This window comes from Myotis lucifugus, unplaced genomic scaffold, assembly GCF_000147115.1.
Source record: "Myotis lucifugus unplaced genomic scaffold, Myoluc2.0 scaffold_206, whole genome shotgun sequence".
NCBI lineage: Eukaryota > Metazoa > Chordata > Mammalia > Chiroptera > Vespertilionidae > Myotis > Myotis lucifugus.
In genome coordinates this window covers 2,118,445-2,142,179 of record NW_005871254.1, presented here as the reverse complement: position 1 = coordinate 2,142,179, position 23,735 = coordinate 2,118,445, and the positions used below count along the sequence as shown (strand labels likewise).

The window sequence follows — 23,735 nt, the reverse complement described above, 5'->3', positions numbered from 1 at the left end:
CACACACATACATACACACTCATACACACACTCTTAGAGTCACACACATAACATACACATACACACACTCTCAGAGTCACACACTCTGATATTCACACACATAGTTACACACACCCTCACTCACACTCATACATTCTCACATACACACACATACTCAGACACACACACACACACTCACATATACTCACATAATCAGACACACACACACTCTCACCGTCACATGCTCTCATACATGCACATAGCCACACACACTGTCACCCTCACACACTCTCGTACACAAACATAGCCACACACACTAATATACTCACACACGTTCACACACACACTTTCACACTCACACACATTCACACACACCCACACACTCACATACCCCGCAGGCTCTGGAATCACTGAATCACTCCACCTCTGTTCCCTCATGTGGGGCCAGACAGTAAAAGGAAGGGTAGAGCATCTCACCAAGCAGCTGGATTGCTGGTCCCGCCCCTAACCTGTGGTCCTGTCTCTTGTCCCAGGCCTTGTACGGACACACCCAGGCTGTCACCTGCCTGGCAGCATCAGCCACCTTCAGCATCCTGGTGAGCGGCTCCCAGGACTGCACCTGCATCCTGTGGGACCTGGACTACCTCACCCACGTGGCCCGCCTGCCCGCCCACCAGGAGGCCATATCTGCCGTGGCCATCAGCGACATCTCGGTGAGGCCCCCTTTCTCAACATCTGTGTCCTTGACATGTCTGTGAGCCCGGCTGTTTGCATGGTAAGTGGTGCCCTCGAGAAACCCAGGGGCTGAGCACCCGGAAGTTGATAGTGCTCCAGATGTGCGGAGCATTCTCTACACAGACAGGATGGAGCCATTAGCATGTGCAGCACGGGGTCTAGGTTTCATTCTGTGCTTCCTTCTCTTCTCCCTTGGGATAGCAGGGGCAGTGGGAGGTCTCTGTTCTGGCAGGGGGACCATGGAGTGTGGCAAGAGGTTGGCTTTGGTGAGGAGACTGCTGAACTTACTAATTCAGCTTGTTGCCTGCAAATCAGTGGTGACTCAGCAGGTGCCTCTGGTCTCCATGGCAGGAAGTGCTGTTGTCTCTCCATGCTGGCTGCCTATGGGGAAAGTGTGTGTGTGTGTGTGTGAGAGAGAGAGAGAGAGAGAGAGAGAGAGAGAGAGAGAGAGAGAAATCTCAGTGTGGAGTTTCTCCCAGGCTAGAATCCCCATCATGGGGCATAGACTTATCTGAGGATGCTGAGGCCCACATCAGCTCGTAGAAAACCCCAGGGCTCCCGGACAGGGGCACAGCAGGAAAGGGGAGCATGGGAGGAGAGGAGATGATGGAAGGGCTTCCTACTGCCAACTTTGGCTGAAAATGGTGCCCGGGTGGACTTGAATCCAAAATGAATGTTATGTGGGCAGATGGAGGGTGGATAGATGAGTAGATCGATGGAGAATGATGGATAGAAAGGTGGATGGATGGATGGTTTGATGGATGGATGGATGGATGGATGGGCAGATTGAGGGATGCATGGGTAGATGGATGGCAGAGGGATAGTTAGATGGATACATAGGTATGTGGGTGGCTGGATATTTGGGTGAACTAGTGAGTGGATGGTGGATGGAAAAATGGAAGGTGAACAGATGAATGAGTAGGTGTATCAGGAAGGCACCAAACTCTGATCTGCAAGAATGTAAAGCCTAGAATGAATGATGTCCCCAGACCTCAGAGAAGACTTATATCGGGACAACAACTTGTTGAACTCAACTTGTCCAGGAGCCAACCTAGTTTACTAAGTACCTGCTGGTCCCAGTGCTCAATGCTGGGCAGCCATGGTCTCTGGCCTCAGGCAGGGACATGGGGGAGCCCAGCTCGGGAGGTGGGGGAGGACACAGAGCTCCTGACCTCCCTTCTGTCGGTAATGCAAGGTTCAAAGGCCTGGCAGTACTCATCCCTGTGACCGTGGCCACTAATCCACTGGACACAAAACTAGACAAGGACTTGAGGGGCAAACACTCTGGATATAAACATTTAGAAGATGCAGCGGGAAAATTCCTCCTCAGACATTCCCTCCAGAGGGACGTTGTTCAATCTTATGAGCCACATGTAGCCATTTGAGCCTCTGTACTCTGCCCTCTACCCCGTAATGTCCAAAACTTCTTAGGGACAGGGGTGGCCGGCCAGGTGCAGGCTCTGTGTACACCCCTTCTCATCAGTATACTGCCAGGGAGAGAGCTGTGAGGAGTCTAAAGGGCAAGCCCCCAGCTTGTGCAGGGGAAGCAGTGTCCAAGCAAGCAGAGGTGTAAGAAGCTGGGACCTCACAGCTGCGCGAGAACGCAGTGCAGACCCAAGTCAGCGAGAAGAAGGGGTGTCTCAGGAGGTCTGGGAGCACCTGCTTAGTCTTCAGAAGATGGCAGGTTGAGAGTGCTTGGTGCACAGACTGAGAGCCTGAGCAAGTGGCTGAGCAGGAGGCTGGGGGGCAGGCAGTGACCCCGCTTGGAGTGAAGCCAGGTCTCCCTGTGCAGGGCATCGTTGTCTCCTGTGCTGGAGCCCATCTGTCCCTGTGGAATGTCAACGGACAGCCCCTGGCCAGCATCACCACAGCCTGGGGCCCAGAAGGAGCCATAACCTGCTGCTGCACAGTGGAGGGGCCAGCATGGGACGCAAGCCACGCCATCATCACTGGAAGTCGCGACGGCATGGTCCGGGTAGGTGTGTCTGGGGTGGGAGGAGGGCGCGGTACAAGAATGTGTTCATCTTTATTCTGCTCCCTTCCTCCAACGGTCTGAACCTGCAGGCTGCATGAGACCATTCCAGACCAGGTCCCTGTAGCAAGTGACAAGGCTCTTGCTCTAGGGCCACCTCCTAGACAAGGCAAAGACAAGGCTCTTTCCAATATGTGTGTACAATTTATACAGACATACCCTCACATAATGAAATAAACATTTATCACAAAGTATGAAAGTTGAATGGCCAAATGCATAAGAACATAGCCCAGTGCTAAAAAGAGATATTTGTACCATTCATTAATCTATTCACCCACTTGCCCATTCATCTACCCATCCAACTATTTATATCTCTACCTACCCATCTATCTATCCATCCATTCATCCACCCATCTATCCATCCATCCAATAAAAGATCCACCCATCTACCCAACTATTTATCTCTCCCCTTCCTTCCTTCCTTCCTTCCTTCCTTCCTTCCTTCCTTCCTTCCTTCCTTCCTTCCTTCCTTCCTTCTTTCCATCCATATAGCTATCCTCCCATCTACCCTTTCATCCATATATCTATGAATCTATTCAGCTACCCAATGGTTTGTCCAACTACTCATCTATCCATCCATCCATACATACATACATACATCCACCCAACCATCCATGTAACAGTCATTGAACTCTGGCTCTGTGCCAGTCACTTTATATAGGGCACACAGACAGTGATGATAAACAGGTCATTGTCCTCAGATACTCATATTCCAGAAGAGGGGACAAGCAGAAAATATACTCATGTGGTTTGTGCTATCATTGGGATCATTGAAATGTGCTGTGGCCGAAACCGGTTTGGCTCAGTGGATAGAGCGTCAGCCTGCGGACTGAAAGGTCCCAGGTTCGATTCCGGTCAAGGGCATGTACCTGGGTTGCGGGCGCATCCCCAGTAGGGGGTGTGCTGGAGGCAGCTGATCGATGTTTCTCTCTCATCGATGTTTCTAACTCTCTATCTCTCTCCCTTCCTCTCTGTAAAAAATAAAAAAAAAAATATTAAAAAAAAAAAAAAAAAAAAAAAAAAAAAAAAAAGAAATGTGCTGTGGATCCTCTGAGGGGGGCCGCGGAGAGGGGGAGCATCAAGAAACCAAGAAGGGAAGGAGAGAGAAACATTGAGGTGGAAAGAACAGGATGGGATAAACAAAATACAGGTGATTTTTCTGTGACTGACAGGAAGGATAAAGGAATGAGTAAAGATAAAAAACAATTAAGAGGCACATTTAAAAAACTGTCAATTAAATTCTACATTTATGAAAGGAAATGTTAATTGAATACTACAAGGTATTCAAGAAAATGCCCATTGAATTCTGTAAGCATTTAGGAAAGCTCGCTCTTTTAGTCTTGCCCTCAGAGGCCTCTACACTCAGTCTCAGAATCATCATGGAGATGATGCTTCAGGAAGCAGAACGGCTAACATGGTGGATATTCTGAGAGGAGAGTCCATTTATTTCCATCAGAGGAGGTGGCGTTTCAACTGATTTCCAAGGACAAGGGAGAGTCAGAGGGTCGGGAGGAGGCCACACAGGTGGGGGCCAGCTGCCCGGACAGGAAAGATGAGGCTGAGGAGTCCCCTTACAGGTCCCATCTGTGCTGAGGGGCGCAGGGTCTTTGCAGAGAGCAGGGTGTCCGGAGCTGGCTGCAGGGTGAGGAGGCCACAGGTCCGGGCTCGGTGGCACATGGTCCACATGGTCGGCCAGAGGAGCGGGCTGGCTGAGCATCAGGTGCATTTCTTCATCCCCCCCCACCCCCCCACCCCCCGCCGCCCATCGCTCAGCTTGGGAACTGAGCTCCTGCATAGCCCAGAGCTCACAGAAGCATCTAAGCATGGAAGTGGAGGCTAGTCCTTGGCCTTTGGTGACAAAAGTCCAGACTCGGCAAGTGCAAGCCCTGTGTGGTCAGCCTGAGGGTACTGACAGCATGGCTCGGACCAGGGTCAGAGGATGGAGGCCCAGCTGCTGAGTGGTGAAGGGGGCCCCAGTGGGGTGGCAGAGGGACAAGAGGGCATTAACTAAGTTACTTGGTTATAAACTGGCTGCTGAGCCTTGTCCTTGCGGGTCAGGGGTGAGGGAGATGCACTATGAACACACAGGGGTGGAGAGGGAACCATCCGAACTGCAGCTTGGCTAACACTTTGCACAGGGAAGCTGGAGCCTATGCAACCTTTTCCCCAAGAATTCATGAACATCGGCAGCAACAAGGCACCCTGCCTCCCCCTCCCCGGAGGGCCCCCGCTTCCTGCTGTGACGGAATGGGATGGGCCCTGAGCCTGCAGAAGGACCACTTCCCCCACCCATAGCGATTTTTCCTTTTGGCAGATTTGGAAGACCGAGGACATGAAGGGGTCTGTTCCTGGGCAGGTGACACCGGAGGAGCCCTCGGCTCCGCCCACCAGCCCGAAAGGTGAGTGCCCCGCCAGGGGTGCAGCCAGCAAGGCGCCTTTGCTGGCTCAGCCCCCCTCTCCTGCCCCCTCCTCAGCCCCAGGGCTGCAGCTGAGTGAGAAGGAAGTGGTCATGCGCTTCTGGGTGACTGGGCGAGTTACTGGACCTCTCTGTGCCTCAGTTTCCTCCTTCTTGCAGCTGTCATGGAGATGTCTGTTGTTCAGGGGTGAGAGGGCATTAGCTAAGTAACTTGGTTACAAACTGGCTGCTGAGCCTGTCCTCCTTTCTTGCAGCTGTCATGGAGCCCAGGGAAGCCACTGGGTCTCTCCAGACCTGCGAGGTGCTGGGGAGGCAGGAGCACAGTTTCCTGCCGGAGGCTGTGGGGTGGGCAACAGCTTGGAGAAGCTCTGCCAAGTGGCGGCCTTGGCCTCAGCCTGCAGGGACCCTGAGCTCTGGCGCGTGGCTTGGCTGTGTGAACGGGGAGGGGAGGGGGGTTGTCGGGGCCTCCTGAGCATCTGGAAGGGCCACACCTTGCAGCGCTTGACTCTTTCTCCAGCTACCTGGATGGCTCCGCAATGTCCAACTCCCCAGCCAGGGCCTGGTCCAGCTGGAGAGCCAGGCTCCAGGCAGGAGCAAGGAGGGGTCACGCTGTATTCCAGGGAGAGGAAGGTCATAGGCCGCAGCCAGCCCTGTTCATCCAGGTTCACCCCACCCAGCTCCCCACAGGAGTTCCTCAAACCAGCTGTGAGGATCATCGGCATTGGCATCGCCCAGGGCGTTTATTAAATGCAGAGCCAGGTCCTGTGCCCAGCCCAGCCCCCAGGAAAAGGTTGGGGCTGTTAGGATTTTGTGTCTGTCAAGTGCCCAGGTGGCTCTTGGCACGCACCCCAGGATGAGAACCGCTGCTCGGAGCAGAGCCTCTTGGGGTTGGGGTAGAAAATGTGTCCCCCTGCTGCCACCACGGCGTCATTGCCGCGCCTGAGGGAGAGCGGACGCGAGCAGCTGCACGGGGCACACGGTCCGTGCATTCTCAGTCCTCGTGGCAGCCCTGTGCAGTAGCCGTCTCCATGACAGCGGCAAGAAAGGAGGAAACTGAGGCACAGAGAGGTCCAGTAACTCACCCAAAGTCACCCAGAAGCACATGGCCACTTCCTTCTCACTCCTGCCACCAGGGCAGATGTGACCACTGCCGGGCAACCTCCATCACAGCTAATGCCAGGGAGCCACGGTCCCCACCGCCAGCCTGTCTTCTCTGCCATGAGCACAGGCACCGGCCTTATCCTCCACGCTGAGCCCCGCTTAGCGCTAGCAGATGCAGGTGCAGACTCACCAGCCCCAGCCAGTGCAGGTCGGGTGCTCATGATATTGCTCCAAACTATTTGTCAGAAAGAGGCCAGGATTGGGCATGACGCATGCATGTGTGCATACGTGTCCCGTGTCCTCAGGTGCCACAGGGGCAGGAGGAAAGCCTTGAAGACACGACACGAGGGCACGGCACCTGTGCGCATGTTCTCTAACTTCCTTCTGGAATCCGTTTACTTGTCAGTTGCAGCAGGACCTGCCAGTTGAGCCCCTCAGAGAGTTGGACTCAGTCTGGAATGTAAAAGTGCTCGGGGCAGCTGGCTGCTCAGGCTTGTCCGCAGCACACATGCACACGCGTGTCCTGGTGCACAGGCTGCCTGCACACCCAGCAGCCACCTGGGGCAGCGGGCAGCTGCCTCATTCCCGCCCAGACGCCAGCCAAGTGGCTTCACAGGGGCAGACGCAGCTGAGGTCTCTCCATCTCGCCTCCGCACTGAAGGAATTACTGTCTGCCCCCAAATGCGGTCATTAAAATGAGCGAAGTAACAATCATTGAGTTATATTTTTTGAAAAAACATTCTCAGCATTTAATTATTGGTTGTGGTGTGAGAGGATTTAGATAAGTTGATAAAGCCAACTTTATATAATTTATTTTTACTAGGCAATTAAGGGCTGCATTACATCCTGGCAGCAAGGTATTGTGGGGCATCTTATTAAGCATAAAGCCAGTAAACACTGATGAACAATTTTGCTGAACTAGGCATGCAATTTAGAAAGCAATAATACACAAATCCAATTTGGTCCACCACGGATACGCGGCACGTCAGCACATGTAACTGTCACAGCCGGCAAATTAAATTGGGACGGCCCTTTTTGCAACAGCACAGGCCAAGATTAAATATATTTTCCCCTCAATTTAGCAAGTTGCTGACCACAAATATAAATATGTGTGTGTGTGTGTGTGTGTGTGTGTGTCCCTCGTGTGGGTGCACACGTGCATGTGTGTGAAGCCACTTGGGCTTGCTAACTGGCTCTCGCACGCTCCCCACAGGTCACAGGTGTGAGAAGAATCTTGCCCTGTGCAGAGAGCTGGACATCAGTGTTGCTTTGACAGGGAAGCCCAGCAAGACCAGCCCTGCAGTGACGGCTCTGGCCATGTCCAGGTAACCACAGCTTGGCTTCTGAAGGCCTCCAGCAGAGGGCGCTGTGGCCACCCCGGGGAAAGTCTGGGCCTGCCTCAGGCAGCCTCACTGTGGAGGGCCCACCGAGCACAGGACTCAGGTCAGGTGGCCATGCGGGGCCCCAGGAAATGTATTTTAGCACATACATGTCCCTGCTCACTCTCATGGAATACCCATGAATCCACAAAGAAATCCAAAAGGTGAAAGTAAATTGCTTTGTGATTTTATCCTAAAGAGGGCCTTTTCCTGAGGCCACTGCCGATTGCAGTGTTTATCCTATTAATGCCGGGAGGGCTGTGACCCAATGCAGAATAGCCACATGTCAGAGGCCACAGGGCCCCGCTGCATCTCAGCACCGGAAGCACCTGGGGAAGCCGGAGGCAGGGGCAGGCTCGCGGTGCGGGACTGCAACCTCCATGCTGGCCATTTCCTGGCTGCGGCTGGGATAAGCTTCCTCTCACACGTCTGTCTCTTCTTTCTCTTCCCAAGAAACCAGCCCAAGCTCCTGGTAGGTGATGAGAAGGGGAGAATATTTTGCTGGTCGGCAGAGGGGTAGGAAGGAAGAGATGGCGGCGGCCTGGGCGCAGCAGCCGTGGCAGCTGCAGGAATGAAGCTGTGCCTGGACGCCTCCCCTCTCCTCGGGTCCCGGGACCTCGGCCTTGCCCTGCACCATCGTGGGCTTTTACAGACGGGTAGGAGCTCGGGGCTCCTGTGAACAGCATGCTGGCAGCCGGGACCCTGACACACCTGCTCACCAATCACATAGGATCACCTTTCAAAGAGCTTGTTGCACTGAAAAAAATGGGGTTGCTTACTGAAAACTAGTGGGAAATACTGTATTGTCTTTATTTTATTAAAATGACTATTTTCTGAGTGTAAGCGCTCCTGAGTGTGACGTCGCCACCCTCTCCAGGCAGCCTTTGCATCTCTCTCCTTAGGAAGCCGCCCTCCTGCCTCCTTTGTCAGCCCCTCCAGTGGTCTTGCCTGCCCTGCCGGGCCTCGCGGGGAGTGAGGGGCCTCACTCAAGAGGCTTCTGTGGCTGAGGCACAGGCCTCGGACCTGAGGCTGCCCAGTGCAGGCACAGGGCAGTCCGCCTGCAGGGCCAGCCCGCCTAGGCCTGCCCGCTCGGCTCTGCACTCCCAGCAGTGGGGGTCCCGGCCACGCCCTGGCGTGGCAGGCTCTTCCCAGGGCCTGTCCTTCTGTGGAGGCCAAGGGCCACGGTCCACATGGCAATTAGAGCTGGAGCTGCTCCTGGGAAAACTTGGATGCCAGGTGACCCCTGCTCTCCACTGAGCACAGGGCCCTCCGAGGAGTTCCAGTCCCTTTGTGCTGGGTCACCGTGGGCTGTCATTGGGCTTGGAGGGCCTCCCCTCATGCGATTGTCCGCTCCCAGCAGCCTTCAGAACTCCTGAGGGACACGCACCTGCCCCTCGAGGACGCCCAGCTCAGGCGGTGCACAGGGACGAGGGCGCCGAGCTCCTTAGCGCCATCTCCCCTCCCAGGTTCCTATAACCTGCGCACAGCCCGAGACCCCGCCAATCTAGCTCAGGCCTGGGGTGGCAGGAAAGGGGCCTGGTGTCTGATGGCTCCAGGGGCAGTGAGTCAATTTAGAGATAAATGAGGAAGTAGAAGTGGTGCATAGCTACGTCCAGAACAGTGACGAGGGCGGTTAGAAAACCGACCTGTCTGTAAACCTGGAAGTACCTGCAAAGAGAAGGTGGTGGAGGAGACACAGCTCCGGGTCAGGGCACTGCCCCTCGGAGGAGAGGGCTGACCCGGCCGAGGATCGGCCGCCCCGCACTGTCTGCAGGCGCGGTTAGCTCACACGCCTTTCAGCCTCCTCGTCTGTCTAGGCTGCACCGGACGGCCCCAAACTGAGGAGCAGAGAGCACCCCTCCCCGGGAAGGCCCAGAACCAGGGTCGTAAACCCAAGGCTGGCTGCTGTCATGCTCCAAACGCGAGCCACAGCGCTGGCCCACGTGGACGGTGCGCTGGCCCAGAGGCTCTCTTGGGCATTTCACTCAACAAGCCTTTCCGAGCACTGGCCTTGGCTTCCCAATATCATGGTGTGGGGGGGGGGGGAGCAGCGTCGGGTCTTGCTGCAAACAAGGGTGACTTGAGGGGAAGAGCTGTAGGGGAGACATTCACGCCCTGGGGAAGGTGAGATCCCCGCCTGGGAGATGACACCAGCTCTCGTAGCTCTGGAGGCCAGGCGGCTGAGGTGATGGTGTCAGCAGTGTCTTTGTCCCTCCTTGGCTGTAGATGGCTGTCTTTTCCGTGTCCTCACACGGTCTTTCCCTTGTAACTGTCTACATTTCTCCTTTGTATGAGGACACCAGTCAGGCTAGATTGGGTCCCGCCCTAATGATGCCAATTTAACTTACTTACCTCCTCACAGATGCCATCTCCAAACAGGGTCAAATCTGCGATACTGGCGATCAGAGGGACCGTTCAGTGGACAACTCGGTCCCTGGCACTGGCTGGAGGAGGTGGCCCTAGAGCAAGAGCTGGCGGGCGGGCAGGGCATGGCCTCGCTGTGATGGAAAGCAGGGCATTTAGGAAGAGGGCAGCACTGGCAGAGACCCAGGGCTCAGGGCTGGAGGCAGGGCGAGCCAATGGGTCAAGACAGGGCAAGGCGCCGGCGGTTGCTCTAGGCTGAGGGCTGGAGGCGGTGATGGGCACGGTGAGGGGAGTGAGGGGTAGAGCTGGACCGTCCACCCCCTGGCTCCTTCCCAGTGCTCGGCTCGCGGGAGGTGCTCCAGAGCGTGGCTTAGTCTCTGAGTGAATGGATGAGACGCGGCGGCGGACGTGCAGAGGTGGTGGTTCTGGGAGGAAGGAATAACTCCGAGTGGTGGCGGGTCTGGGCAGCGGCCCTTCCACAGGCGGGTAAAGCAAAATGGAGTGAGGAAGGTGGGAAGAGACTCGAGGAAACTGGTGGGATGTCCTGGTGGGACCAGGCTGCAGTGAGGATGATGCCCGCAGCCTGGGGGGGAACTGGTCAATGCCACCCACGGAGCCGGGAGCCTGGAGGAGCGAAGCTGCTCTGCACACAGGTCCCAAGGGGCGGGCACCCGGGGCCTTCACTGCAGACCTGGTCACCCGGGCTCCGCAGGGTTAGAACAGTCTGTGGGCAGACCTGCAGGGGGGCCTGGGCTGGGGCACGGAGGAGCCCCAGGTGTCGGTCCAGAGTCTAAAGATTCGTGGCAGCTGAGGGCCAGTGGGTCCCGCTGGCCTCAGTATTCAGGGGCTAGGCAGCTGCGACTGGCCCCTGGTGGCTGTCAGTGATGGAGAGAAGCCCAGGGCAGTGGCCTGAGGGCTGGGCAGGGGAGGGAGAGAGCAGGCTCACAGCACGGCCCCCGGCAGCACAGCCAGGCAGAGGCCAGGAGCTCCGGCTCCCTGGGCTGAGGTCCGGGGCCCTGGGGGTCCAGGCTGCCGGAATCCCATGTCCAGTAGGGATGGACGAGGAGACCCAGAGCAGCCCAGTACCCAGAGAGTGCGTGCGAGGACAGGGAGGTGCAGTGAGCGTCATGGACATGAGCAGGGCCGGGCCAGCAACGGGAGCCCCATCCCCAGCATCCCCACCGCCTGCCAACAACAGCCCCAGTTTCTGTTTCTATAAAACCGATCCCAGTGTCTGCCTGCTGGCTTGCAGGAGACTGAAATCACATCTGGTTATTTATGGGGGGGGGGGTGCGACGCAATGACAAGCTGCCTACTCCGACACGATGCACTCTTTCACCATAACACCCATCCGTTCTCCTGGCTGACCCAGGCCCTGGGCAGACCCTGGGACCCAGAAAGACGCTGCCTGTGCCCGGGAAGCCCCCTGCCTGGGCCCAGGGATGGCATTGCTTTGGGAACATCCAGGATGCAAGTCCAGGTCAGACCCCTGGTCCCAGGGAACCTGGTCCCTGGGCTGGGGCAGAAGCCACAGTCTGCACGCGGAGGGTCTCCCAGGCAATGCCACTGTCCACTCCAGGGGCCCCCCTTGGAGATACTCTGGAGCAGACGGTGACAGGAGCCCACTGCTGCCCACCCTGCAGTCTTAGGGCAGGTGGCTTGTGAGGGGCCAGGGACCCCTCATTTCACTCACTTTCACGAGCTCAGCAGAGGGTCCAGCTCTCTCCCGGCTGAGCTCCCCCTCATAACTTCTGAGTAACTACGGGCCAGCCTCCACCCTAGCCCCACCCCTGGATGGCTGACCCCACGCCGCCACCAGCCATGCCACAGACAGTGCTCCCACCGGGGATGGCTCAGCTCTCCTCATTCAGACCTGCGCTCCTTCCGCTCACGCTTCCTGCAATGCTCACCCGGCCTCTCTCTGTGCTCTGAGCTCGGGGGACAGAAGCCCAGGCCCTGGAAGCCACTCAGGACGGCAACTGCGGCCAGCAGCCAGGGGCAGAGAACTCGAGATTGGATGTGACCACATTAGCATGCAGCCAAGCAGGGTACATTTGGGGAGAAATAGACTCTTCATATGAAAATCCTGATGAAATTTGTTTTACATAAAATCAAATCTCTCTAAACCCAAATCAGCTTTGCTTTAGTAAGTTCTGGGTACACATGACAGGCTGAGATCTGGGGTGTGTGTGTGTGTGTGTGTGTGTGCATGTTCATGAGTGTGTGGCTTCCATTTCACTCTAGGGCTACAGCGCCTTCACAGCGCCCTAGTACCCAGTGTCCCTCGAATTGTCTCTCCCCCCCCACTCCACCCTGCTCTCTGAAAGCAAAGAGAACGCTGCATCCTGGTCCTGCTCTGAGATCTTTTTCTGCCCCAAACTGGTTGACTCAGACATTTCTGTCCAAGCCCCTTCAGTGCCAGTGGTCGGAAATGCATCGTCATAAAGAAACCAACCGCTCTGCAAAGACAGAGTGGCCGGTGCCCCAGCGTGGCCAGGCCCGGCAGCCCTGCCCTCGTCACCCGGCAGCGGGCACTGCGGCTTCTCGCCGTTGTTTTGTAAACGTGGAGTAACAGTTACTGGTCATTGTGAAGATTAAATGAGATAATGTGTGCACAGTTCCTAGGACAGAGCAAGGGCTTAGAAAACACTAATCATTTATTATCATTATTATTATTAATGCGGTTTCTCACAACAGGCCCAGTAAAGGAATAATGAATTTCATTCTCTTTTCTCCTCTCTCCTCTGTGAGAAATTATATCTTCACTCACGGTCCTGGGGTTCTCTGGGCCACATTTTTGGAGGCACTGTCCTTAGCCAAGGTCCTGGGGCAGGCGCTGTGTTCTGCCTGGGAGCAGAGGGCCAGAGAGGCCCTGGTATGTCCACCCACACTTGGAGGGCCCAACTTCCAACCCCCCCCCACAAGGAGTGCCTTCTCCTGCTCCCCAAGAGGAAGAGGCACAAGGCTGTCATCCCCGCCTGGAGGCAGACCTCTGGGCTCAAGGCCTGACTTGCTCTGGCGAGCAGGTGACTTGCAGCAGCTGGTTCATGCTCTCGGCTCTCCGTCTTCTCCTGCAACGCGGGTCATAGAACCTGCTGTTCAGGATTGTTAACATCCAGTCCAGCACTCTGCATTGAAATTTCCCATTTCCCAGCCAGCCGCTGAGCATCTGTGAGGACCTCAAGGTCAGAGTCAAGGTCCTGTTCCTGTATCTCTTTCTGTGCTGCCCAGAGGGGCTGGTTCCACACGGAACTCCATAAAGGCTGGATGAATGAATGAATGAATGAATGAATCAATCAATCAATCAATCACTGAGGAACTGAAAGAAGGCCTCAAAAGTCCTATACAGGTGTTTTGTCGATGTCTTGCCAAGACCATAACAAACAGCGTGGAGGGCAGGGTTGTGGGAGGGAGGGCTGGAGGGCCGCCTGCCATGTGCTGCCGCCTGGGGCAGCAGGTGCTCGGCTTGGGACTGAGAAAGCGGGAGCTGGAGAAGGTAAGCCTGGGTCGGGCTCCCTCTTGGAGACAGGGCCTGCAGGGAGCAGGGCCTGGGAATGCTGCACACTGGACCTGCTCCCGATGGCAGTGTCGCTGCAGTTGCTGCTGCGGAAACACTGAGAAGAACAGGCGACATTCACCTCCCAGCTCTGCCCAGGCCCCCCTGAGCGACTTCCCCGTGTGTACACTGTTGATGATCATCCAATCCAGTCGCAGGGTTAAATGCTGTCCCTTGGCCGGGCTCCTGGCACAGCCGGCAAGTGCCGTTCAGAGCCTGCTTGCCAGCCAGCCAGAGCCCGACCTCCATGGACCTCTCAGCACGGAGCTGGGCCATTTTCCTGGCCGCCCACCCCGTACCCATTCACCAGGCACGGAGCACTGCTCCCTGAGAGACAGCTGCATGGCCAGCCCTGGGCAAGGCACTGGATGGAGTAGTGACTAATAAACAAAAACCTGCCTGCCAGGAGCTTCATCCTACCTGGGAGGTGAGCACTAGATACATAAGAAAAGTACAAAACACTAGTGAGTCAGGCACTGCTCTGGGAGAAAGAAAAGAAAAGCAGGAAGAGGCAAGAAGGTATGAGGAGGAATGTGTGATGGGACAGGGGCCAGGACGGCTTCCCCAGCGAGGTGGCCCCTGGGAGCTGAGGCAAGCGAGGGAGCAGCATGTGGGTGTTAGAGAGCGAATGCCAGCGCCAGGGTGAGCGAGGGCAGGTCCTGAGCAGCTGCAGGGCCACTTGCTGGGGGCAGTGATGGTGAAAGCAGGGGAGGGTCAGAGCAGAAATGAGGGGAGGAGCATCGGGAGCCCCAGGGTCTTTGGGGTGCAGACATGGGGAGGGGAGGGAAGCCTCTGAAAAATAGCAGCAGAAGGTGCCGGTCTGGCCCAGCCCGGTGATCCCGGCCCAACGCCGCCATGTCCTGCTCAGCCCTGGGAGGCAGGCGCTGCCCCTGCCACAGCACACACTGACCCACTCTTGGCCGTTCTCCCGGTCCCGGTGGCCCTGGCCTCTCATACGTGCAGGAGTGGTCCCTGGAGTCTGGGGTAGTGCTGTGGACATGGACCAAACTGGGAGGCCCACACCACACCTCCGTTCCCCATCTGGCTGAGGCCAGACCCCGGTAGGGACCCCCTCTTCCTCCGCCCAGAACAGCGCATCCTCCGCCGGGAGAAATGCCAGCTGCCAGCCTCCAGGCCGAGCCCAGGGCCGTGCGGGGATCACTGTGAAAAATAACACAGATGGTGCGCCTCGCCATTTCCTGTACAACACATAATTAGGTTAGATAAGAAACTAGCTGTGTCTAAGTGCTGTAAATGTCTATATTAAGCTATTCTGAAAGTGCCGAGCACTTTGACATTTGAGAGTTCAGAGTAATTGAGGTATTGAAATAAAATCGCTTCTGTTATTTAAAAGGTCATTACCGTCTTCAGCTAGATGTATGAGGACTATTTTCCACTCTGCTGAGCCGCTCTCCCGGCGCAATTAGCACCGCTTGAGCAGAGGCCTCCCACTCCCACCGCAGCCCCGCCAGCGCCCTGCAGCCATCAGGGCGCATGGAGCAAAGGGAAGCCTCTGTCACTCAGTCACCGCCACCCGGGGGAGCGGCCACCGTAGACTCAGCACCTTCCGTCCACCTGCCTTGGCACCGCACCTTTCTGTGCAAGTTTGTCTCATTCTCACAAAAGGTCTTCAAGGACATCATGGATGGCAGCGGCTTGCAGACTGACAACTGGGGCCACCTGGAGAGCCCGGCAGGGGCATGGAGGGCTGGCTGGGAAGTCCCGGCATTGCGCAAGGTCACTGAGCAATCCCGAGAAACTGGCACACTCAGGAGTCGGGAGCCCTTCACTCCATGGGGTTCCCTTTACTCCATGGGGTTCCCTTTACTCTATTGGCTTCCCTTCACTCCATGGGGTTCCCTTTACTCTATGGGGTTCCCTTCACTCTATGGGCTTCCCTTCACTCTATGGGCTTCCCTTTACTCTATGGGATTCCCTTTACTCTATGGGGTTCCCTTCACTCCATGGGCTTCCCTTTACTCTATGGGGTTCCCTTTACTCCATGGGGTTCCCTTTACTCCATGGGCTTCCCTTTACTCCATGGGCTTCCCTTTACTCTATTGGCTTCTTTAAGCCTTACAAACGTCTCAAGAAAAACATTTCTATTTCATAAATGAGAAAACCAGAAATTGAAGAGGTTAAGAAGTTGGGAACAGCAAGAAAGTGGCTGGGGAATGCTTTAAGACTCACACAAATGAAGGACATCACCCCGTGCCTTGCTCCAGTAGCTCAGACAGCTTTGGCCTCTCCCCGCCTGCCCTGACCCTCCCCAGCCCGTCCATCCTCACACACTTAGGGTTCCTCTTAAAGAGCAGACACAGAGCACCCAGCTGAGCTGTTCTAATGGGTAAGTTTAGACCATCGATCCCTGGGATGGAGACTCTGCTGGACGAGGCCTGGCCAGAGGCCGGCGGGTGCTGGTCACCCTCATGCCTGTGAGCCTGTCCATTCTCATCAGTCCCAGTGGTCCTGTGAGGACAGAAATCAGGCACGGATCTCAAATGGTGCTCAGCAAACATGGCTCCGCACACCAAAGCGTGCAACTGTTCTCAGTTCTCATTCAAGACACTTCCCCTCTCCCCAAACCGTCGAGTTAAATGAGTAGAATGTCCTTAACTACAACTTCGATACCTAGTTTAGTGCTAAATTATATCCTGTTATCATTCATTTAATTATCACAACTTCTAAAAGTCCCTCACGGAGATCCTGACTTCTAACGGCATCTTCCCCCAGCAGACGGGCCGCGTTCGGGGAGGGGAAGCGGCAATCGGCAGCAACACGCATTGACTGAGTCCTCTGTGTGCGGCCCTCGCTGGGCAATGACAAGAAAACTCTGCAAACGCATCTGGTGATCAGATATTTGTACAACACATTCAAAGCAGCACTGGCACAAGGTCAAAACAACCCAGTGCCTGGATAAGCAAAGCCGGGATCCCATCAGCACGGTATTACTCGGCCTCAAAAGGAAGGTGGTCCTGACATCGGCCACAGCACGGGTAGACCTTGGGGACATGATGCTGAGATAAGCTGGTCACCAAGGGACAAACACCATAGATCCCACTCACAGGATGCACCTAGAGAAGTCAAATTCAGAGGCACAAAAAGTAAAACGGTGGTTTCTAGGGGGTCGGGGGATGGGCTGGGGGCTAGTGTGTAGCGAGCAGCTTCAGTTCGGGAAGATGGAAAAGTTGGGGAGGTGGTGCTGACAGGTGCACAGCACTGTGCCTGAGTCTCATGTCACTGACCCGTAGGCGGGAAAATGGTTAAGATGGCACACTTATGTCATGTATATTGTGCCACAATTTGACAAAATTAAATATAAAAGCAAATAAACATGCATTCCAGTGGGGATACTGCAGATGGCACACGATAGCTCAGATGACGGGGTACAGAGCAGTGCATTTTATGTTTGTCCATTGGGCTCTTCTGTGGCTAGAAGTTCCATTTCTCTCAGCTGCAAGATGCCATTTTGTGAGCAGCAGAATCCACTGAGCTACTCAGAGGAGCACTGAGCCAGGCTGAGCGTAGAGGCGCAGGCAGGTTCGTGCGTCTCTGGGGTGGAAGGCAACTGACACAGACTGGACACATGAGAGGGATGGGCGGGCTGGGGTTCAGGGAGGTGGTGGAGACACCCTGGTTTTGTTAAGTAGCCGGGAAGGACTGGAGTGGGTGGAGATTAGACCAACCCCTAGCCCTTCCTCCGAGGGAGCACTGAAAAAATGTGTTGCATTTGAGAGAGAAAATAATACACCAGGGACACCCTTTGTAAAGTGCAAGCCACTTACACGCAGAAGCTACTCTCACTACCTTATGCCAGAGCTGGGAGTTCACCTGGGAAATGAAATATGGTCTCAGCCCCCACACCGTGGCCTGGACCCGTCCAGGCGCTGAGCCCGGGGGTCTTCCTAGGAGGCTGAGGCTTGTCCCGCAGACCTGAGCCCTTACTGCGGTCCTGACTACGGTGGCTGGCGAGTTCTGAGACATGAGCCAGGCCTAGGCCGGCTCCGGTGCAGCGTCCAGGGCCACTCCTCCTCGTCCCACTAAGAGGAGCCTCTGCAGGCCCGCAAAGGGGTGGGCACCTGATTCCTGTCAGCCAGACCACTGCAAGAGGGTGCTGCCAGCACTGTGGCCTTGCCACGGCCAGGGACGCTATTCCAGGCTGGTGGCTGGTGGGGCTGGCGGGGTGGCCAGCAGGATGATGCCAGCAGTGCCTTTTGCTGAGTGTGGCAGCTTGGAGAGTGCAGGCTGGGGCAGAGGGCTTGGAGGCCTCCAGGGAGGAACAGAATCTGTAGGAAAAAATCCCCTCCACATGGGTTGTGGGTTTCTTTAGTTTTCAAAGCACCTTCCCAGCCCTTGTTCACTTTCATTCTCTTTCTAAATACTGAGGAGCGGGTGGGCGCCAGGCTCTGCGACAGGCTGTAGGAGCAGCGGGTGACAAGGCAGACAGGGCCTGCCCTCATGGGACTCAGTGTCCCCAGGAGAAAAAGCCGCCCTTTAGTTGCCGCGCTCCCCAAGCGCTGCCTGCAGGCGGTGTGAGAGGATGGCAGGGCCTGCAGGGCTCGGGGAAGGCTGTGCGCCAGGCCTGCCTGCACGTGCTCACAGGGCCGAGCAAACCCAGCAGATGGTTCATCGCCAGAGACGCTGAGCACCAGCTCTGGGCAGAGCCAGCCTGGGACTGGGCTCCTGGGCCGGTGGGCGGCTCCTCCCTCGGGCCGCCCTCTGGGAGCCCTCACAGGCCTGCCCCTCCCCTGCAGTCTTCCAAGGTTGGTGTCCTGGGCTGAGGGCAGGAGCGCACCATCTCCCTCCAGGCCCCAGGCGGACCTGCTCCACGTGAAGGTGGCTGGGTCTTGGCCCGGCCGAGCTGCACATGAGGGCTGCAGGCCAGAGCCCAACGGGCTTCTCACAGACACACAGCAACGATGAGGCAGGCCAGGGTTTGGGTCAGATGTTCTGACTAAATGCCATTGCTCATGTCACTGAGCAAGAAGAGCCAGAACAGCAGCAAATAAACCTAACTGAGAGCAATGATGCCAGACTCTGACCCCGAGCCCGGCATCTGAGCCAGAGAGAAGGCTCGGTGTGCTTGCTCGGTTCATAGCCCACGTTTGGCACATGCGCAAATCATCACTTTACTTGCAAATGGAATAAAGGGACAGCGAATATGTGAGAAGAGAAAGAATGAGCTTGGGTTAGGAGGAGAATGTGTGGGAATGTGGAGGAGAGGCAGAAGGGACTGGCTGGGAGGAGAAGGGCAGAGGGTCCCGGTGAAGAAGGATGGGCGGAAGCAAGAGAGGTCCTCAAGTCCTCAGGGACGGCCACCGGGCTGTCAGCCACCACGAGCAGAGCTGCTGTCCAGTGCTGGCCGGAGTGGGAAGGCGGTGGGAGAGGCCTGAGGAGGGCACCATGACTGTGTCACCACCTGCTAACTCAGGAAGACCCCACCCGGCGATGCCCTAGCGACGACCATTCTCTCTGGTCAGAGGTCGTCAGGCCCGACAGGAGGTGTAAATCAGCAGGTCCCCTCTCTACTCCCCTCTTTATTACCTGGAATACACCACATGGACAGAGACTTGCACAAATTCCCAACCTATCCAGGTCAAGACGGCAAAGCAAAGCCAGAAGTAACTAGGCCACCACGCTCCCCACCGTGGGGCTGGGAGTGAGGAGAATCCCAGGATTTTAGGAATCTTTAGGGAAAAGATTGGCCTCTGCAGTGTATTGTTCTCCTGCCACCCCCTCGGCTTACCAGGTCACCCTTCCCGCAGCAGCTCTTCTCCCTTCCCGCAGCCTGTGTCCTCACGGCACACTGGAGGGGTCCCTGGGGAGATGCGGGGAGGAACGGCTTCCCTCTGCGAGTCTGCTGTTACAGGGCCTGTGGCCATCTCACTTCCGGGTGGCCTCTGTCCTCCGCCTGCAGGCCCCAGGGGAGGCTGACGAGGGCCCAGCACCCTGCTCTCTGGAGGCGCACCTCCCTCCAGGCCGTCTGCATGCGGAGGGAGTGAGAGCCAGGGAGGCCTGACCTCTGCCTCCTGGCACGCCCTGACCCTCCAGCAGGGCTGCTCAGATAGACGCTCCAAACTCTCTGGCCTGGCCCTTCCCCTCTGTTCCCAGGCACTTTGGGGTTATTCCCTTCAGTTCTTGTAGATCACAATAGGAAGTAGGACGGGCCATGAGATGGGCTGGGTGCATCCACAGGGTACTCCGAACTGAGGGACCCTGAGGACCAGAAACTCTGAGGGTGGAGTCAGAGCGCAGGCCTGCAAGAGGCGGGTTGACGCAGCCAGGGAGCAGAGTGGAAACCGGGGGCTTCCGGAGCAGAGCTGGGCGGGGCACTCGGTGTGGGGCACCCGGTGTGGGAGGCGTGGAGGTCGGAGGCTGCACGCTGAGAGCCGGTTCCAGCTGGGCTCTGCCACCACCGACTGACCACCTCGCATGGGAAACAGGTCCCTTCCTAGCTCCTCACTTTCCCCAGCGGCAAAGTCACAAACTTCATCATGATGTCGCTGGGCCCTTGCAATGGGACCTGCCAGGGCCTCTGAGCTCCACGCTCGGGCAGCTGCGGGAGCCTCAGACCCGCACACACGTGCTCGGCATAGCAGTGCCTGTGTTTGCGGCCTGAGGTTCCATCACTCATAAATAGGCAGCAATGCGCCCAACCGCCCGGCAGCGAGGAAACTAATAAAGGCGACCAGGAGGCGGGTCCTGGAGCAGCAGCCACGGCCCCACGCAGACCCGCTGCTAATGAGTTTTCCTCGTGAGCTGATGGAGGACACTTGCAATAAAGTTTAATGTGGAAGAACAAGGTGCATTTAACCAAGGCTGTAAACATCTCTAATTCTATTTAAAGCTATAGGGTGCAGTACATTAACATTTAACAATCAGACACCAAATTGGTGTGAAGCTAATCGAGCTGTGTTTATTAGAATGCAGGCAGCGAGGCATCTTTTATCAATGACACCAGAAGGAGAGGCCACTGGCGGCCACTGCAGGCTGCTGCGTGGTGAGGCGGCTCCTCCGGGCCAGCGCCACGGAAAGACGCCCGCTGCTCTGAAGAAAGTGCACCGAGCCGAACAGTGGCAGCTCAGCGCCAAAGGCTGCCAGCCTTGGGCACGTTGGGAATTATTTTCCCAGCAAAACAAACTGGTTTTGAAAATGTGAAATGTGTAATTAATTCAGAATGAGCAGAGGCTCACCCTCAACTCTACTGGACATCTGCTGAGTGCACACTGCCAGCGTGTCCTTCTCAGAGAAACTCCCAGAAGCCTCTCCAGCCCCCGGCCCTCCGACCCCCGTGTGAGTCTCCCCGTGCCCTTTCCCTGCTGCCACCCCTGCTCTCAGTGCTGCCCCAGCCTGCGGTGTCCCGTCCGAGCCTGGGGCCTCCCGTTAGGAGAGCTCGAGTCCCAGGCCGGACGCCTCTCCCCTCATTGGGCAGGTGCCTTCAGAGCCCGGAGAGGCCCCTCAGAAAGTGCAGTGTAGCTGGCGCTCGAGGCTGCAAGCTCAGTTCTTGCAGGTGACATAGTGGTTCCTTGGGTGACAGTCGGTGCGATTCCTCGCTTCCCGTGCTGGGAAACTGCTGGGACACACACTGTATTGGACAGAATTCTCTGCTGCCAGCTGACTAGCTGGAATAAAACCAGGGATTGGAGAATAGGAAAATGGGGGCGTTTATTGATGCAAGAGAAGATCTGCAGGGAGGAGAAGAGTCTGGGTCTCGGAGGCTGAGAGCCGGATCTAGTGTCCAGGACCTCTCCCTGCTTTTCTCTCAGCGTCTCCTTCATTCTCCCAGGCTTCTCGCTTGGTAGGACATTGCTGTGGGCAGATATGATGTGTGACATCCCAGCTTAGCTGCCCACAGTGGGAGGCAGCTTCTCTCTCCCAAGGACCGGCTAGCCAGGCTGCCTCCGGTGTGCTCTGGACCAATCGTGGCCCAGCTTAGGTTGTAGACGTGCATATCGGGGCTGGTGGTGAACAGGCCATGGACAGCCCCAAAGAGCATCAGCTGTGCTCGTATCACAGTGAGCACTGGGGCTGTGGGTGTGTGGGATGACCCAGATGCCTGCGCACTGAAAAGACAGTGTCCCGTGTTGCTGTCATTCCAACAAGTGCCAGGAGTGCATAGGTCTGGCTGTCGCTTACCCTGTGAGCTAGGAGTCATGAAGCTTTAAGGAAGCAGTGATCCTAAAGAAACCCCAACCCCTTTCCCACCACAGCTGCTTTAGTTCAGGCTTGGGGATGCCTCTTCTCACCTCCTTACTTCCCGCGATGACTCCTGGCCACGCATGCCCCAGGCCAAAACTCCCCACTGAGCCTGAGCATACCCACTCTGCCTGCAAGAACCACTGCGTTCTGAGCAATAGGCTCTTATTTGCTCTAACTTCGCTGAACCGTGCAAGCAACTGTGCATGTTGCACACTTCTTAAGCACAGTAGTTCCCATAGATGCCTTACAGTGAAAACAAGTCCAAGAACTCTCCCTAATTTCCATCTGCATGATGTTTCTTCTTGTGTGTCCTAGGAAATGTCCGTGCATGTTTGGTGGCATATTTGGTAGCGAATGAATGGGTAGACCCACTTTGTAAGTTTCCTGTGACAGTAAAGTCAAGATCTTTCCCCCCAAAGGAGCACATCATGCATTGCTCCCCGTCGGACAGAGCGTGCATTGAGCCTGGAGGTCAGAGCAGGACAAACTCTGGTGGACGTGGCTCCCCCACTCCCTCGGGAAGCACGGTCAGTAGGGGCCGTGGTCCCACAGCTTCCTCCGTCCTCCTCCAGCAGGTCCCTTCGCACACCTTACTGTGCATTTGTGAGGCTGTGATGAGATTTGGAGAAAGAGCCTGAATTTAATGTATCCCAATGACTTGTTAGACCAACTTGCAGCTACCAGCTCTGAAAAGCTGCTCTTCTCAGTGGAATGAATTCATTTCCATGTGTAATGGCCCTAAGCTCCCCGGGATTTGAGGGGTTGCTTTGGGGTGATTTAAGTTCAATCCAGTCCTAAAGGGGCCTGGGTCTTCCTCCCCCATTGCCGCTCCCACCATCTACTCTCTACATGCCCCACTCTCCACTACACCTGGCACCCCAGGGCCCACTGGCCCATATGGCTCTTTGTGCAAATTAGAAAATCCCTTATTTCCTCAAAACTTCAAGTCCCCAAGTCCTGCTGCTTCTCTGCTGTAGAATACGATATGCTGCCTGTGATAACATGATGTGAGCGCTGTCTAACCGCATACCCTCCTCCCTAGACACGCTCTGTGAAGTTCCAGTGCATCCTTCCAAATGGTCTTTCTTCCTCAAAAGCTGTGCGGTGTATTCCCCACCTGTGAAACCTGGCAGAGCAGGAGGGGGTGAGATGCAGGTGTAGCCAGAGTAGCTTCCTCTTTGCAGAGTCAGGTTATTTTTGCTTCTGGAAAATCATTACCTGCTCTCAATTTGGATGCTTTCCAAGAAAGCACAAGAGGGCTCGATTCTACTGGACATCTGCAGAGCCCTCACGGCCAGTGTGTCCTCCTCAGAGAAACTCCCAGACACCTTTGGCCACACGCGGGCTCAGACCCAGAGGGATGCACAAGCTAGCATTGGTCTTTGGGAGTCTTGCTGAAGAGCTAAGTTCACAGGCAAATATTTATGTTTTCAAGTTACTGCAATGAGAGCCTTTGATGGTAATTTCATTTTGAAAAATGCACACTGGCTTTAGCATGAATGTTAGCAGTGTATTTGTGTAGCGATTTATTGTGTCCAGAATCTCACAATATCACTAACCCATTTCAAGAATTCTATGAGAGGGTAAGTCACCTTTATATAAACACTAGTGGCCCGGTGCACAAAATTCGTGCACAGGGGAGGGGGTGTTCCTCAGCCCGGCCTGCACCCTCTCCAATCTGGGACCCCTCGAAGGATGTCCTACTGCCGGTTTACAGGGATCAGGCCTAAACGGGCAGTCGGATATCACTCTCGCAATCCGGGACTGCTGGCTTCTAACCGCTCACCTGCCTGCCTGATTGCCCCTAACCACTCTGCCTGTCAGCCTGCTTGCCCCCAACTGCCCCCAGCTGCCAGCCTGCTTGCCCCCAACTGCACCCAGATGCCAGCCTGCTTGCCCCCAACTGCCCCCAGCTGCCAGCCTGCTTGCCCCCAACTGCCCCCAGCTGCCAGCCTGCTTGCCCCCAAATGCCCC

The 23,735-nt window shown here is 56.1% G+C and overlaps 1 protein-coding gene across 1 annotated transcript in view; it reads left to right on the top strand.

The window, feature by feature from the left end:
* The window catches only part of WDFY4 (WDFY family member 4), a 234,469-nt gene extending 226,307 nt beyond the window's left edge, over window positions 1–8,162 (top strand). Inside the window, 5 exon segments of the mRNA XM_023761289.1 lie at window positions 513–692; window positions 2,507–2,689; window positions 5,061–5,145; window positions 7,477–7,588; window positions 8,096–8,162. Coding sequence (XP_023617057.1) covers window positions 513–692; window positions 2,507–2,689; window positions 5,061–5,145; window positions 7,477–7,588; window positions 8,096–8,162 — 627 coding nt within the window.
* The last annotated feature ends 15,573 nt before the right edge of the window (window positions 8,163–23,735 follow it).